Raw genomic sequence first — 16683 nt, forward strand, 5'->3', positions numbered from 1 at the left:
TGTGATTGTTATGTGACCATGAGGGCTTGGGAGCACATTGAGCTGGAAGGATTTGGTGCTCCCTGGGTGTGTTGGGGTTTGAAAGCCCCACCCACCCCCTTTTCTGCAGCATCCAGCCTGAGAAAGAAGTCTGCAGAACTTGAAAGCTTGCAGGGTGTTATTTTGGTTAGTTGTAGTAAAAGGTATTACATGGCTTTTGTTTCGGGATATTACTATGGACCAACTTAGGTACTTATGTTCTCTGTTGGTCAGAATCAAGGCTGCAAATCTACACTGGCTTGTAGCCCATTCAGCTACATGGAGTGGAAATCTATCAACCTGGTGTCTGAAAGAGGAGCTCTGGCTCTTGAAAGCTTACACTCTGAATATCTTGTTGGCCTCTAAGGTGCCACTGGATTAAAATACTGCTGTTCTACTGCAGACCAACATGGCTATCCACCTAACTACACTGGCTTGTGTGCCACATAATTTCTAAAGTGCTCTTGACCCAAATAAACTACTTTGAAGTAGCTGGTATTTAGTTTCACCACACACAGCCTATTCTCTCCCCCCCCCACACACACACACACCAGGAACTTCCATGCAAAACTCTTTTTCTTTTTTGCACACACTGGAGTTTTGAAAGCTGTATGCTTTCATTAAATTCCCATGGAATGTCAAGCCCTGTGTTACAGACCAATTCCACTTTCTCTGTTTAATTGGCCAGGTGTTTCTTCTATTTTAATGCACACCCCTGTATCATGAGTCCCACACCACTTAAGCCTAAAGTGTAGATGAGATATTTTATTACTGAGTACTTCATGATTCCATCACACGAAAACTTTAATACAAAAAAAATATTTTTTTGCTTTACAATCAATTTCCTCCTATACATTCAGATTGTTTAGCTTTCAGTTTGTCAAGAAGTTTGTCTCGGTTTTTGTATACAAAAAATATACAGACAGGAATCTTCATAACACAATATCAAAGAAGTTACAGAAATTAACATCTTCAAAATTTGATTACAATCTTCAATAGTTATATCAGAGCAGTAACACTAATATAAATTAATGTTTGTTTTTGCAGTTACTTGTGCTTGGATATTTGCCACACCCACACAAATCACTTCTCATGCAAAAACATTTTTTATTATATTGTGTGTTAAAAATTAAAGCAGTGATCAGCACCACATTATACACTTAGACCAAGTCATCTTCTTTTATTCTGCAGTAGAAGAACCTTTCTCCAAGGCAGTTCAAGATTGCTGGTGAGTTAAGCAGGCACACACACATTTAATGCCGCTAAACACTGTATGCTAACCCAAGAGCCCTGCAAACACTGTGGGTTATTTCAACTATCTTTTGAAACAACAACTGATAGGATAAAAATGGAGGTCACTTTGGGTCCCCAATGGGGAGAAAGGCAGGGTATAAATGAAGTAAAAAAATAAAATGATCAAGTTACTTATATGAAGGATTTGAATATATTTCAAATAACGTAAAACCTGATCTTCACTGTTAGTCCTGGATCAGCCACCTGGAGTTTGTTTTTCAAAGGGTAACAAAAATATCAGATCTGACTACTAACCTTAAACAATTATTCTTTAATGCTCTCTGCATCAAAACAGTGTGTGGAACTCATGCATTTCATTATTAATAGCAATATTGCTAAGTACAGACAATACTCAACACCCTCAGCAATACTGTCAGACAAGCTCAAGCTGCTTGCGTGCACAATCATCATGAGGCAGTATGGCTGAACTGGAAAGAAGGATTTAATATAAATCTTTATCAATGTCAAAGGCGCCCTTTGGGGTCACCATTGCAAAAGTGCTTAATTGCTAAAGGGATCCCCCAGCTGGCTGCTAGGATCACTATTATCGCCAGTCTAAGAAATACTTGACTTCAGCTTAAATGGGTGTCATTAGTCCCACTCATGTGTGCACAGAGGCCAATTTGATTGATTACAATGTCACAGCATTGAAAAGGCAAACACTGTGAGATCATTAATAGAGGAATGAAACCAAACACATACAATGGTGTCAAAGCAGAGGAAGGAATGATCATAAACAACAGAAAAGGGAGGTTTTTATTCTAGGGAGATGGGTGCTCCCCTTCCTCTTAAAATTGCTGCTTCAGGTGAGAAAAGTCAGCTCAGCCCTACTTAGAAGCCTATTTCAAGAAATTACAATCATGAACAAAATGGAGCCATGCCAGCAGATTGTTCTTAAATTATACAACAAAGAGTTAATTCAGAAATATAAGAAAAGCCACCTCAATTGTTTCATATTCATAAAATACTTACAAACTTTGAGAAACATCTACCTGACCACCATTTGGGGAATCAACTTATTGCCTAAAAAGAGAATAAGAATTCTTGCTGTATTTTGGTTGGTTTTAGAAAACAATCTAAATGAAATTGTTACAAAACCGTTTGTTATACTGCTAGTTCACCAACAATATATGGGTTGGGATCCCTTTCATGGAAAGGTATGTTCTTTTACAAAATTTCAAATCCGTTTTAAATTCAAATTCATCTCAACAAAAACTCTCCCCTATCCAAGGAAATTGTTCTCTGTGTCTCAGCTTTAGGATCTGAGTTAACCCTCCACTGACTAGCAACAAGTTATACTAATCTATGGTAGTACTGATTTCCTTTAGCTTACCAATTTCAGAGATGGTGGGGTATAATGGTTAGTGACAGCATAGGGTTGGAGAGATGTACTCTTTCTAAACCTAACCTACCTAGCAGTCTTGTTTTGAGGGTAGCACAGAAGAGGTAGAACCAGATGTCCATCAGGATAAGATGGAAGAAGAAAAAAACCACACATACCACACCAAGATTCTTGATGGAATGGAAGGCTAGATGTACAATTGGAAAACAGGTAGGTTAGAGTCTACCATTTTTCTTGAGCAGATTTTTGGAGGACTAACCACATTAAGACTGCTGCAGACTTGGGTAGCATAACCATATAGCCAGTAAAGCCCTGTGGCTACTTTAAGGAGCCATGCCTCAGCGTTGGCCCTGTGGCCAGCAAGTACAGAATATGACCAGGGGAATTCCCCAGCAAGGGCTAAAGCCACACTCCCAATCTGAAGCCTCACAGGAATATTCAGTCTTGTGGGATTTCCCTGTGACTTTCAGAATGGGTGGGGCTCTGGTGGTGGTGACTCCTTTAAAACTGAGTCAGCAAAAGGCCAAGATGGACATGCCGGGGCTTTCTCTGCTAGGCTGTGGAGAGGCCCAGCATGGGTAAGAAAGGATTCAGAATGAGTTTAACTCACTCCTCTCCCGTATTGAGAGCCAAACTCCAAGTGACGCCTGACACAGGTTGGACACTTGTCAGCTTCCCTCAAGTTTCGATGGGAAATGTAGGCATCCTGATCTTGCAGCTGTCATGGAGAGCCAAGCTGTAAAACCAGGACGCCTACATTTCCCATCAAAACTTGAGGGAAGCTGACAAGTGTCCAACCTGTGTCAGGCGTCACTTGGAGCTTGGCTTTGAGGCAACAAAGGTTTTGTAGGAACAAAGGACACTGGAGGGCGCCCAGGTTCAGGGCTCCAATCAGACAGCCCCAGCTGCTGCCAAATATAAAGCAACTCTGCCATATATATGGCTTATGCATCCATCCTATTTCTACCCTGATGCTCCTCCAATCAGCCTAGGCCAGCGTACGTGTTTTTTCCTTCACCTTATCCTTGCAACAACCTTATGAGGAAGGTTAGGCTGAGAGACGAATAGACAAAATGTCACCTAGAGTTTTATCACCCATTTGACCTTGGATCTCTCCAGTCCTAGTCAGGCACTGATCATTCTACCACACTGGCTCTTCTGTGTAATTGTTAGACATAATTTCATAATCGCCCTATAATGCACAAGTACAATATGTTCTTAATTCTGTTGCTGAGTTATATGGCGAGAAATATGTATTTCTTCTGCCCCTACATGTATTATTTCTAAGCCCAAATTAAAAAGTGGAATAGTTATACTTCAAAATGTTTTCAATTTTAAACATTTACTTTTTTGTACCTGCCAACTGACATAAAAATATGCTTATGAACCTTTGTATATAGAAGATTGCAACTCACTTTCCAACACCAAGTATACTTGCAAATGTCAGGATAAAAATCCAAAAAAATATCTATCATATTTCATAAATATACCAGTCATCCCTATCATATTCAAATTATTCTTTCTGGCCTAGGTCCATCTTCTGCATAACTACTAGTTGCATTTGGAGACACACATCTCCATCGAAAGAAAAGCACCTGGGCAGTTCACTGAGCCATAGGTGAGCACTGAATGTGGATGCACATCAAAATGTACATGTGGAAACCTGCTTCTGCACTGCAAATCTCCTTTGCTGTCAGGGGAAACACACTAAATGCACTTGAAGTACAACATGAGAGAATTTAGATTCATCAAGTATTGGATAGGTTTCAATTTCTTCCAGGAAAAAAGAATGTTATAGTTGTTTTTACATGGCTTGTGAAATTTTAACATGTCCTCCTGCAACTACCGGGAAACCAGCTTCCTTTGTAGTATATAAAAATAGGTTTCATGATGTATCCAAAACCCAAAGCCTCCATTGTAAGCCAAAAATCTGGGCCAATATTAAACACAGATTTATGTGCAAATCCAGCAAATACTCAGAGGAGGGGCAAGGGGATCCATTTGCTTTCAGTGCAATCACAAGTCCTAACAAGCCCTATCTCCCCACCCCGAAAAAGACCAAGCCCCAACTATATAGAAACAATATGGTCTTTAAGCATGCACAATAAATACAGTTGCAGCAGCTGTTGCTGAAAAAACAGATGCTTTTTAAGATAGTCATGTTCTAATATATATAACTTATTGAGCCACTAGGGAGGAGGATGGTTAAAACTTCTGACCTTACAAAAACAAAGGAGAGGAGAAACCTATGCCCTATTTGAGCTGAACCATCTCTTGCAGAAACGGTATTCTGAAAGTACCAGTGCACAGCTGGTCTGACCACGGCGGCAGTTCATGCTGCAAAGGAGTCCTCCTCGGATAAAATGTATAATCAGGGTCATAGTTCAAAAGGCAGCTCAATGAAGCCATGTAAATATCAGCAAAGCGAGACAAGCGTCTTAAGAAGTAGGTCGGGTTCTGGTCAGTCCGAAACAAGCTTCCAAACTGAGAGTTGAAGAAGTTCCTTGTCAGTTCTCTGAAGGAGAGTTCATGGAGAGAAAAAACAGGGAAAGGAAAAGGCTTTTCTAGAACAGTCAAGTAGTTTTGAAAGCTTGTTTATGCTTCGCCCCCCCCAACCCCTCCAGTTAGTACACTTTGCTTGTTTCAAACCAGTTGGTTTATATACGGAAAGGCTGATGCCAATTGAAAGAGGGTCCCAAAATAATTTAGAGGCTTTCAGTTGCATTTGTTTCATCTTGAGTACCAGGGGATGGACAAGTCATCCTTCTCAGCATGCAGCAAGAATAAAATGAATTAGGGACAAATGACATATGACAGATTTTCCTGAGAAGAAGAGATAGAAGGACAAACTATTGTGAACCAGCTACACAGAATCACGTGCAGCACAGCCCTACAAATCAAAAGCAGGGAACAAGATCACAGTGTCAAATCGTCCTATACCTTCAACACACGCCCTCTTCACACTCTTGGATTTGAAAGCATCCGGCCCACATTACCCTCTTGTGGCCTCTTGCCATTTCTTCCTTTCAGCCCATTTCAGGCTTTGCCGATGCTGACAGCTTCAGCTAACGGTGGATTTAACATGATGCTGGCAAAGCTAAAGAATTTTTCCTTGCAATACCACATTGTCTAAACATCTTGTTTAAACTGTACTTCTACCATTGCAAAGCAGCTGTGCAGGCTTAGCATTCTGGTGACCCTTGGCAAAGTTAGTGTATTGTAATAGCAGAATTTAGAGTTTTTCCACATAGATTATTTGCCCCATGACTGAAGTTGTTGGGAAGCATGTGCCGCTCCTCTTCCCATAGCTTTGTGGTGCATTTATGCAGCTCCCCGGTTTTCCTAATGTTTATCTGATTTTTCTTAATCTTTTTTACTGCAATGCTTTGGATCACAGCAAAGTTAAGAAGGCTGCTATGTGGTGAGAAATCTTTGGCCCCATCCATACCTGTGCCATTTCCCCTGCCCCAGGCCCTGCAGTGAGCACCCTGTCCTAAGCTTCACCAGTGGCTTAAAAATATATATATATATATATATATATATTAACACTAGAAACAACACCTATTGTGTGAAAAAATACAATGGCCTCCAGAAAAAACGATTCAGCGGGCCCCCTCCCAGTGGCAAGCGGGTGCTTTGCAGTGGCCTGGACACCAGAATGGGAGGGTGCTAAGGGGAGGCAAGGGGGGGAGTGCTTAAGCCATTGATTCAGCAGGCCCCCTCCCGGCACCAACCGAGTGCTTCGCAGTGGCCTCGAAACCACAGTCATCGACAATGCTCCTGTGCAAAGATAAAAAGTGAGTCGTCGCCGCCAATACGGCTTGTCTTTTATATAGCAGGATACTGATGTGACATACTGCTATATCAATTACTGGTTAAAAAAAGAATCCTTGAAAAAGACCTCAGATGGTGGGAGAACTGTAGCATAGCCACTGAAAGGACTGAGGCAGGGAAAGCGCTGGGAAACTTGCATCCAGAAGCCCCACTGCCACCATTGGCAGAAAGGGTCACAGTTAACTACTAGAGGCAATGGAAAAACAAATCAGAACTCCTGATCATTCTTATAAAAAGCTGATAATCAGAAGTTTGCTTTACGAGAAAAATCTTCCTCCCAAAATTCCTAATTTTGATCCATATTCCCTACCTCATTTCCTTCCTTTCCTTTTTCCACTCTTGTAAGATCAGTTGAGAATCAGGATCCCTGTGAACCTGCAATTATAATGATGAAGTCACAGATCTATATCAAATTCTTGAATAAAAAAAAATATATTCCTTAACAGGTTGCTCAAAAAAAAAGGTTTCTCTTAAAGTGACGCTGGACACATTCAGACTTCACAAAACACCTTTGTTCACAAGAGTGCTGTGTTATCTGCACTTGCATATATGTTTAGTCCCAAACCGAGACCCAGAAGGCTCTCCAAACCAGGATGTTTTGAAGCTCCAGTCTGCCAGGATTTCAAATGCATGTACCTGGGGCAAGTGGAATTTGTTCCTTCCTCACAAACTGGGATTCTAACCCAGGTTTAAACTGTAGTTAGAATCCTAGTTTGCAGAGATGAAATAACAACGCTTATATACCACTCTTCTAGAGAGATCAGCGCCTCACCCAAAATGGTGAACAAGTTAGTGTTATTATTATCCCCACAATACAGCTGGGGAGCTGGGGCTGAGAGGAGCGGCATACCCAAGGCCACCTACTGAACTTATGGCAGTAGTGGGCTTCGAACCAGCAGAATGCTGATTCACAGCTGAACCACTGTCACAGCAAATCAGAGTTTGATCAAAGGCTTCACAAGTCAGGAAGCATTCAAGAGGAAGAAGGACATGAGCAGAGAACACAGATTGCCATGGCACTGGAATTGAGTCCATGTTGGTATATGCTGCATATATAAACGTTGGTTATTAACAGAAATCTTACTTATCCGCACAAGACATCATCATATGTTTTAAAACATTTCCTACATTTAATTCGACTACTACAATCTTACTGGTTAATTTCAAACAAATTGTATTGTCGAAGGCTTTCACGGACTGAGAACGATGGTTGTTGTGGATTTTCCAGGCTGTATAGCCATGGTCTTGGCATTGTAGATATTTATATATTACCTGCCAACATCTTTTCCACACTGTGACACTGAGAGATCTCTGTCTTTTGGTGCTACACTTCTGAAGATGCCAGTCACAGCTGCTGGCGAAACGTCAGGAACTACAATGCCAAGACCACGGCAATACAGCCCGGAAAATCCACAACCACCTTCAAACAAATTATTTTTTATTTCAGTGCAAAAGTATTTTTAAAAGATGTCCATGCTGACAGGCTTGTCTCATAGTTTTTAATTAACAATTTTAATTTACAGTTATTAGCACCAATGCCTGGTATACAATCTGTTTTTAATTACACAGAATCCATACGCAAGACCAGACAACTCAAGTCCTAGCAGAATTTGCCAGTTTTCACCCTCTTTCCAAAGAGGGAACAAATGAACATTAACCTGCATGTGTTCCAGTAATCCAGTGAGAGTTTGCAGCCAGGTCATGGTCTGAATATACTGCTGGGTGTTCATGATCTTAATCTCCGTTCGTAGCTCTGGAATGATTGCACCTGTCCGCCAGCCATGCTTTAAGGTCAAATCCTATTGTGACAACAAGGATTGCAGCATACAAGTGTTACTATTAAGATAATTTAAGTGTCCTTTCCCATTCTTTCAACCTAAATGCCATTTGTGCAATCTACTTACTTATGGTAATAAAAGTTAAGTGGCTCACCTACACTATCACACAAATAATTAAAGGAGTACACTTTTTTGTAAAAAAAGTTCAAAGCCGTAGGACCAGGGTCAGAGGGTAAACAAAACACCTAACAATGATCAGGATTATACTAGAAAGCTGTTAGAGGAACAGAAAGGCATGGCAAATTTGGGAAGGACTGTGGAGATTAGAAATGGTTAAATAGTCCCTGAGTCTGCATCAACCAAGGCTGCTTCTGAACACCCAAAAGGAACTCTCCCTAAAAAGGGACCTCCCTAACCCTCCTCTCATGACCCCCCCGCCAAAGAATGTGCCACTATCCACCACTGATCTCTATTGTTTCCTATGAGGATCAACCTTCACATCAGAGAATCACACTAAGAAAAAATTAATTTAAAATACACAGAACCATATGAAACAAGGGACACTTCTGCAACCAGATGTATACTAAGCCTCCACCCCCATATAAAAAACTGATGGAAGGGGAACAACTTCATACCAGAGAATCACACTAAGAAAAATTCCCCCTCACTCTCAAACCAGTCTCCTCCTGGTGCAGTCATCAGCTCAAGTCCAGGTGCATTTTGTTTGCAAAATGCCACCCCCACCTACCTAGGACCCCCCATTTTCCCCACAGGGAACAATGGAGATGGGCAGTGGACAGGGGGACCTTCTTTGGGGTCCATAACATGGCCCCCCCAAAGTCCAACCTCCCTGAAACTTGGGGGTGGTCTTGAGAGAAGGGTTAGGAGGGGGGTCTTCTGCAGATATGGTGCATTTTGCTTGCAAAATGCCACACCCAGCCACCTAGGAACCCCCCCTCAATCTTCCCCAAAGGGAACAATGGAGATGGGCGCTAGATAGAGGCACCTTCTTTGAGGGGGTCATAGCATGCCCCCCAAGTCCAATCTTCCTGAAACTCAGCAGCCAGATAGGAGGTAGGTCCCCTGCAAATCTGATACATTTTGCTTGCAAAATGCCACCCCCAGCCAGCTAGAAAGCCCTCCACTAGCAGCGGAAGCACTGTTACCTCTTGGCGTTTCTTAGGAATAGCAAAGGAAAAACTGCTTCCGCGCTACCTGAAACTTAACAAAGCACTCTGAAACATTCAGTAAACTTTGCTGCAGCATTCCCAAATCGCTTCAGCAATGCTGAGGTGGATTTGGGAATGCCAAAGCATCCCAAATTGGGCCTGATCTGGGTTAAAAACCTGGATCCATAACTCGAAGCGCATATCCCTAACCACTAACAACAAAAACAACATACAAAGAACCAGGAGCAAGAAAAAAGAGTCAGTATAGTTTATTTGAGCCAGTATGGTGTAGTGGTTAAGAGCGCGGGACTCTAATCTAGAGAGCCGGGTCTGATTCCCCACTCCTCCACTTGAAGCCAGCTGGGTGACCTTAGACTAGTCACAGCTCTCTGGAGTTCTCTCAGCCCCACCCAGCTCACAGGGTGTTTTGTTATGGGGATAATAATGGCATGCTTTGTAAACCGCTCTGAGTAGGCATTAAGTTGTCCTGAAGGGCAGTATATAAATCGAATGTTGTTGTTGTTATTATTATTACTGTATTTCACAAATGTTTGTGTTAGGAACTAGCAGAAGAGTTCCTCCAACAAATAGATTAGACAAATTCAACAGTTGCTTTCCTCTGTTTCTGCAAGTGGAAACAAATATAGGACAAAGCCAGACATACATTCTAAGTATAGCAGAAGTGGCTTTTTAGCCACATATTCTCTGCCCTGAAAATGTGCCTTGGAATATTAAAAAGTCACTTTTTTTGTCATGCTAGCAAATGAATGCCTTCAACCACACAGGTGTTCTTCCACTTGTCTTGTGCAACACTCTAGTGCAAAGTGTAAGACAGTCCCCTTCCAGGAGCAGAAATGCAACTTTGAATCCAATCCAATCCTTATGTGTAATATTTTATGGCATAGAATATTTTATGGCTCTTCTAAAGAAGAGCCCGACAGAACGCTTTATTTATAAAAAGGATTCGCTCTACTCATTCAGCGCCATCCACACTGCAGAGCAGATTTCAGATCTTAGCATATGTACATGGAGGTGAAGTGCGGGGAGCTAATTCTTAGATTTACTTACTTTATTTATATCCTGCCTTTCTCCTTGATGGAAATCTAAAGTAGATTGCACTGTTCTCCTCTTCTCCATTTAATTTTCACAACAACCCTGTGAGGTACATTGGGCTGAGAGAAAGTGATTGGCCTAAGCTTACCCAATGAGCAACTATGGCAGAGCAGGGATTTGAACCTGGGTTTCCCATATGCTAATATGACATTCTAACCCCTGGATCACACTGTCTCAGTCACAGTATGCTGCTTTAATGAATCCCAGTGCCAGCAGGATTCTTTGCACCAGCATGATATCTCCCTCCAGGTTTCCATATGCGTGCTGAACAAGAGCCTCACGCCAATTTCAGTTGTGAAGCCTACACAATAGTAGGACTTCACAATAGTAGGACTACTATTCATCACCTTGAATGACTGAGCAATTGAAAGAAGTGAATTATCCATTTTTAAGAACAAACAACAGCAGCAATTCAGAATGCTGAATAGCAGGTAGAGTAGCCACTGCAGAGATCAGTTGCCTTCAATTTGAAGTGAAGTGCGCACACACACACACAAGATTTATTAAAACCAAGAATTTCCCTTACCCTCAGCCGAGCAACTAATGCATCAGTGCCTTGCTAGAGGACTGATTTGTAGCTTAGCTCAAAAAAACTATCCAGACCAAAGAATTCTGTAAAGAGGTAACAGGTAACAAGAATGCATGATTCACAGCAAAATTCCATTACACAGCACAAGTTGTATGAAGTACTATAACAAGTAGTACTCTTTTCTCATTTAAATATTTATAACAGTAGCTTGTAAATGTCACCTGAACTGCAATCATCCTTAATTTTAGGCCACCCACATCTTGCCTTTAAACAATGCTTGGCCAGAAGGTTATCCAAGAGAGTATATCCTAAACAAATTCGAAACTAAGTGCCAGGTAAACAAAGAGGCTTCTATGTCTTTGAGCAGAGAAGTAATCCCATTAGTAATTTCCCCCCTACATACTTAAGTTAGAAACATTGTGTTCTTTTGTCTTCACTGTTTTTAAAAAGTAATTTCATATTATATAGTTAATTCCTGTAGATGTTACCAGTTTTCACTACACAGCAGGCACAAACAAGCCATGCAACATGCTACTTACTGCTAGGTCACTGTAAATATGATCACCAAAATACAAGACTTTGGAACCTCTCCATCCAGTCAGTTTCAAAAATTCATATAAGTTACCCTACAAAACCAGGAAAAAAACCCAAAGTTACAAATCATGAACAGAAACTGACAAAGCCCATGATGGGTATGTGTGTGTGTGCCATTGTCATGTTAGTTGCTTGTCCTCTCAAAGGGAAGAACTGCTTTTCCCTCACGAAAACTCTATAGCTTATGCAATGCAACACATTCCCTGGTCTCCCAGATGGAATATCTGTTTCTCTGTTCTTCAAACTGTTTTGCTTCTCTCTTTTTCAATAAATAATTCCTCAAGGTTAAACCTCATTAAGGTTTGGATTTGAGAGATTGTATCACTGCTGCTCATATGCCCAAAATGGTTCAACGCCATGGATTTGTTTTCTGGTTTTAAAGAAGATTTTGATTCAGACTTGCTAATAAGATAGATAAAAAGCTCTGGAAAGGAAATCCTGAAAAGCAGGATTGCGTACCGGCTCAGGTAAGCACAAACACCACATCTCCAAAGTCATCTGGTCATAATGATGCAGGGATGGGGGAGATTACCCCAGAACTAGAGCAACAGATTGGGATGCTGTGATGCATAATCAATTCATGGGAGCAGTTCTAGAACCAGAACAAGAACCAGAGCCAGTTTGGTGTAGTGGTTAAGAGCGCAGGACTCTAATCTGGAGAGCAGGGTTTGATTCCCCACTCCTCCACCTGAAGCCAGCTGGGTGACCTTGGGCTAGTCACGGCCCTCTGGAGCTCTCTCAGCCCCAACCCCCTCACAGGGTGTTTTGTTGTGGGGATAATAACATTTTGTAAACCGCATTAAGTTGTCCTGAAGGGCAGTATATAAATCGAATGTTGTTGATGTTGTTGTTATTAGAAAGAAATTGTACATCAAAAATATAAAGAACTGCCTTATACAAAGCCAGCCAGTAGCCCAGTGATATTCATTCTAGGGATCACAGAGAGCCACATTTGCAACTATAATCAACAAAAAAGAGCCACCTTTACTTCCATCCTTGGCATGAGGCCAGCAGTTCAAGGAAGCCTGCAGCTTACCTTCCTCCATTGGTAGCTGTTTCAAGGTGGGAACCACTTGCCAAGCCAAGCAAACCTCCCACTGGGCAAGGGCCTTGCCTACTTTCCCGGAACATGGAGCAGGTGCCAAATTGGGGGTTCCCAAGGCACTAAGTATCACTACACTAGCCCATGTAGCCCAGTACTCTGAATGAAACTCACCAAGGTCTCTGTTCTTCCCCCCAGCCCCTTGGCTATGCTGGGGACTGAATCTGGGATTTCTATCCACAAAACACATGCTCTGCCACTGAGTTATGAACCATCCAAACACTCCACTGATCATGTTAACAAAAGGATTCCTTTTAGGGAGAAACACATAATAAAATATATCTCCTATCTGAGTAAGCACCAGCAATGAATGTCTCAAACTGGAAAATAAGATTGAGAAGGTCTTAGCCAAAGTAAGTTCATAAATGAACCCAAGACTTCCAGGTCCACAGCCAAAATACTAGTACTAGACTGCACCGATTCAAGTATCTTTAAGCAAAATGTTTTGCAAGTAAACAGCACACCCTAGTTTCAGCCTGTCTGTACAAAAGGTTTTGTTTATAGACTATACACGTATATGCACACCCTACCTGTTTGTAAATCTGTCCTTTTTGCAGTTCATTAATTTTATCCCAAAGCAATACACCTCTTTCATTCACTTTACGGAAAGGTCTGAAAAGAGGAGGAAAAAAGGCAAACAGCAATCATCCAATAAGTGACAATAATGCCAAAGAGTTGAACAATTAGGGGTATGTTTTGCAAAGTTCCCCCAAATCTGAAAACTTAATCTTAGCAAAGCTACATTGCATTAACAACTGGTGTAAGCTTCAGTAGAACCGATGTGGAATATGCATCAAACAGAGCTTAATTAAAACTGCAGGGTTTTTTTTATTTCCATAGGGATGATCTGGTTTTAATGATAAGTAATCGTTTTAGAATGTCTTTAAAATTACACAGCTGATATAGCAGACAGTATAGTAGAAGCTTAATTTGATGACTGCTCAATCTTTAGATACTCAGACCGATAGGCTGACGCTTTAAAAATGAATGAGGGTGCAAGAGAAAAACTTAACAGATGGGCTTTCCCTCTTAAAGTGGTTGGCTACCCCCACCCCCCACCCCCATCGAAGGTGAAAGAACACTCTTTTAACATGAACAATATTTCTGGAAAGAATTACACCCGAGAATGGTTAAGCAGACACAAATTGTTAATGTTTTAATGGCTGTTTTCAGTGGTTGCTTCTTCCGCACAGTATGATAAGGTTCTCCCCAATCTCCAGTTTTCTTGCTCTATATATGACCTGGATCATTAACATGTTAATTAGATGAGATATTGCAGTATGCTCTAGCAATTCTATTTTTTTAAAAAAATTCAAAACAAAAAGCATGCCAGAAATTTAAAAAATATGAGATTAACATGCACTCTACTGCATTCTATGGTACATAATGGCCCTGATTCCTCCCATACCTTGAGGTAGTTTTGTGCCTAGTCAACTGAACCAATGATCAGGCAGTACTAGCATGCTGGAAAGGCAGGCCCGTCCCTACACCACAGACAGACCCACAGGTCTTTCCCACTGTCCGGAGTAGGGGGAAATGCCATAAGCTACTCATGTTATGGGAGAAGGCACTTACCTCCTCTTATCATTGAAGAAGTTGGGCTTGTCAGCTTGGACAATGACTACATCAAAGAGATCCCGCCAGTCTTTCCCGACTATGAACTTCATACCTCTATCCCTGCAAACAGCAGCCCAAATATATGAAGTACAAAAGTAACTAGACTGCTTTTTTTAAGTGACATTTAATAGCCATCATTTAGATCAAGCTTTGCGGGGGGGGGGAGTGTTAAATCCATTTTCAAAGCAAGCCACCTACACAAAGCTGCTAGGACTGTTCGTGATGAGGAACATCTTCTTGCCATGATCTGCCAACTTTGCTAGCACAGCACGCGTCTGCTCAGCATAACAAATGTATTTCTCTAGAAGGAAGGAAGGAGAGGAAAAACAAGTTACACAAACTAAAGTTGAAGACTTTCTTTTGCTATATTAATTAACACACTACAGATTGTCATTTCAGTCGTGGTTATAGCATCCAACTTACAACAGCACACAGAAAAAATTCATATGGAAAGGAACAATGAGCACCCATACAGTTAATACTTCTCCAAATATTGCTGGAGATCACATCAGGTAAGATAACTCCTGTATGCAGTGTTGCAGAAAAGCTCTTTCCTGCAGTTCCACTCAACATGGCTGCCATAATACTAAGGAGATTCTTAGCTCATGCTATCCTATATAAATCACAAATGCAAAGAAAGCAACCGTGAAAAGCTTACAAAACATATAAAGAACTACACTATTTTATAACAAAAGTGTATATAATGCAAAGTGTCATAACAGGTCTCATAATATATACAATATGACATTGTCAAAATATATGAGCATATACAAGCATTTGTAAATGTAGTATTCCTATGAGATCGGTTGTGACACTTTTCATTATATAGTTATAAAACAGTGTAGTTCTTTATATACTTAGTAAGCTTTTCATGGTTGTTTTCTTTGCATTTGTGGTTTATACAGCATGAGCTAAGAATCTCCTTAGTATTATGGCAGCCATGTTGAGTGGAACGGCAGGAAAGAGCTTTTCTGCAACACTGCCTACAGGAGTCCATTATTCTCTCAATCTGTGCTATCGTATATAAATACAGGACTTTCCACACTGATGGTATATGGCCCCAATATCAGTTGTGCTGGCACCACAATGTTCCATGTACATTGAGAAAGAGGCCATTTACGTTTGCTGGGTCACTGGCAAGCAGAGGGAACCAAATTTAAGGATTCTCCAATGTGCTAGTTGTGTTCCTAAAAACCACAGTTTAATTCTCAGCAGCTGGGGCTTAGGCTCTGATGGAAGTCACTACTTCTTACATGGATGCATGGACCACAGTAGAGATAGCATATTTTTATCCTGCCCTTCATCCTAGGAGTCCAGGGTGGCATATGCAGTTCTTGCTTCCCCATTTTATCACAACAATCCTATGATGAAGGCTGAGCCAGTCACTTCCTCTCAGCCACAAGTCACCTGGCAAGCTTTTATGGCTGAGTGGTAATTTGAACCTGGGTCTTCACCATCCAGCATTCCAACCATTACGCCATGCTGATTCTCAATCCCCCATGCAGTGGCGCATGGGCTGCAATTAGTCACTGCTGATGAAAGAGGCACACATTCTGCACCTAAGAACATTTCTGAAACTGTGAAATTGTGTAGGAAACTGGTTTCCAAGCAAGGCCAGTAATCTAAATTAAGCTGCAGAACATTAGAAGGAGTTGTACCAGGAAACCAGAAGTTTATAAATACAACAGACTGGAAACCTGAATTCCAGAGACAGCATGGCTTTCTGAAGCATATTAAAGTGTGTATTACCATTTTTGTCTAAACATTTGCAAGAATGTCTTATGTGCTAAGACTTTAGAATTCTAAAGCACCATGACCAGTTAGCTGCTAATACTTGATGTGCAAGATGAACTGCAAAACAATTCACAAAACCTGTGGGTTGTCATACATGTGCACAAGAAGGACAATGTCTCCTGCTGACTCAGGCATAAGGGAATCAAAAGGTATCTCATGAACTGGCAGGATGTAGTGGTTATTAGAACCTTGGAAACCAAAATTTAAATCTCTACTCATTGATCTTGGATCCAGTCACAGTCTCCCTTTCAGCCTAACACTGGCCAAGGGTTTTTCCAAATCCCCAATAGCTACTAGAAACCATCACAATAGGGCACAACAGGCAAAGAGTCTAATGTTAAATCAAGACTGGGAAAGTCTTAATTTTGGAGAGTACATCAAGTTGCTTACAACAGCTTACTGTCTATAACAGCCAAGGCAAATGGAAGATGGCATCAAATGTTAGAGCAGTACCAAAAAGAGATGAGCAAGCAACTTGTGCATCCTTGTTCTACACTTTC

The 16683-nt window shown here is 41.2% G+C and overlaps 1 protein-coding gene across 2 annotated transcripts in view; it reads right to left on the reverse strand.

The window, feature by feature from the left end:
- Positions 1-774: 774 nt before the first annotated feature.
- The window catches only part of NT5DC3 (5'-nucleotidase domain containing 3), a 46376-nt gene continuing 30467 nt past the window's right edge, over positions 775-16683 (reverse strand). Inside the window, exons 8-15 of one of the 2 annotated variants that reach the window (XM_054988846.1) lie at positions 14588-14690; positions 14348-14449; positions 13303-13384; positions 11616-11702; positions 8146-8286; positions 6798-6862; positions 4954-5168; positions 775-2334 (exon numbers count right to left, since the gene is read on the reverse strand). In XM_054988846.1, coding sequence (XP_054844821.1) covers positions 2300-2334; positions 4954-5168; positions 6798-6862; positions 8146-8286; positions 11616-11702; positions 13303-13384; positions 14348-14449; positions 14588-14690 — 830 coding nt within the window. In that variant the 3' untranslated portion in view covers positions 775-2299. Of the gene's footprint in view, positions 2335-3474; positions 5169-6797; positions 6863-8145; positions 8287-11615; positions 11703-13302; positions 13385-14347; positions 14450-14587; positions 14691-16683 lie in introns of those variants that run through there. The other variant, XM_054988845.1, reaches the window with a different exon arrangement.

The sequence above is a fragment of the Eublepharis macularius genome, chromosome 9, assembly GCF_028583425.1.
Source record: "Eublepharis macularius isolate TG4126 chromosome 9, MPM_Emac_v1.0, whole genome shotgun sequence".
NCBI classification, from domain to species: domain Eukaryota; kingdom Metazoa; phylum Chordata; class Lepidosauria; order Squamata; family Eublepharidae; genus Eublepharis; species Eublepharis macularius.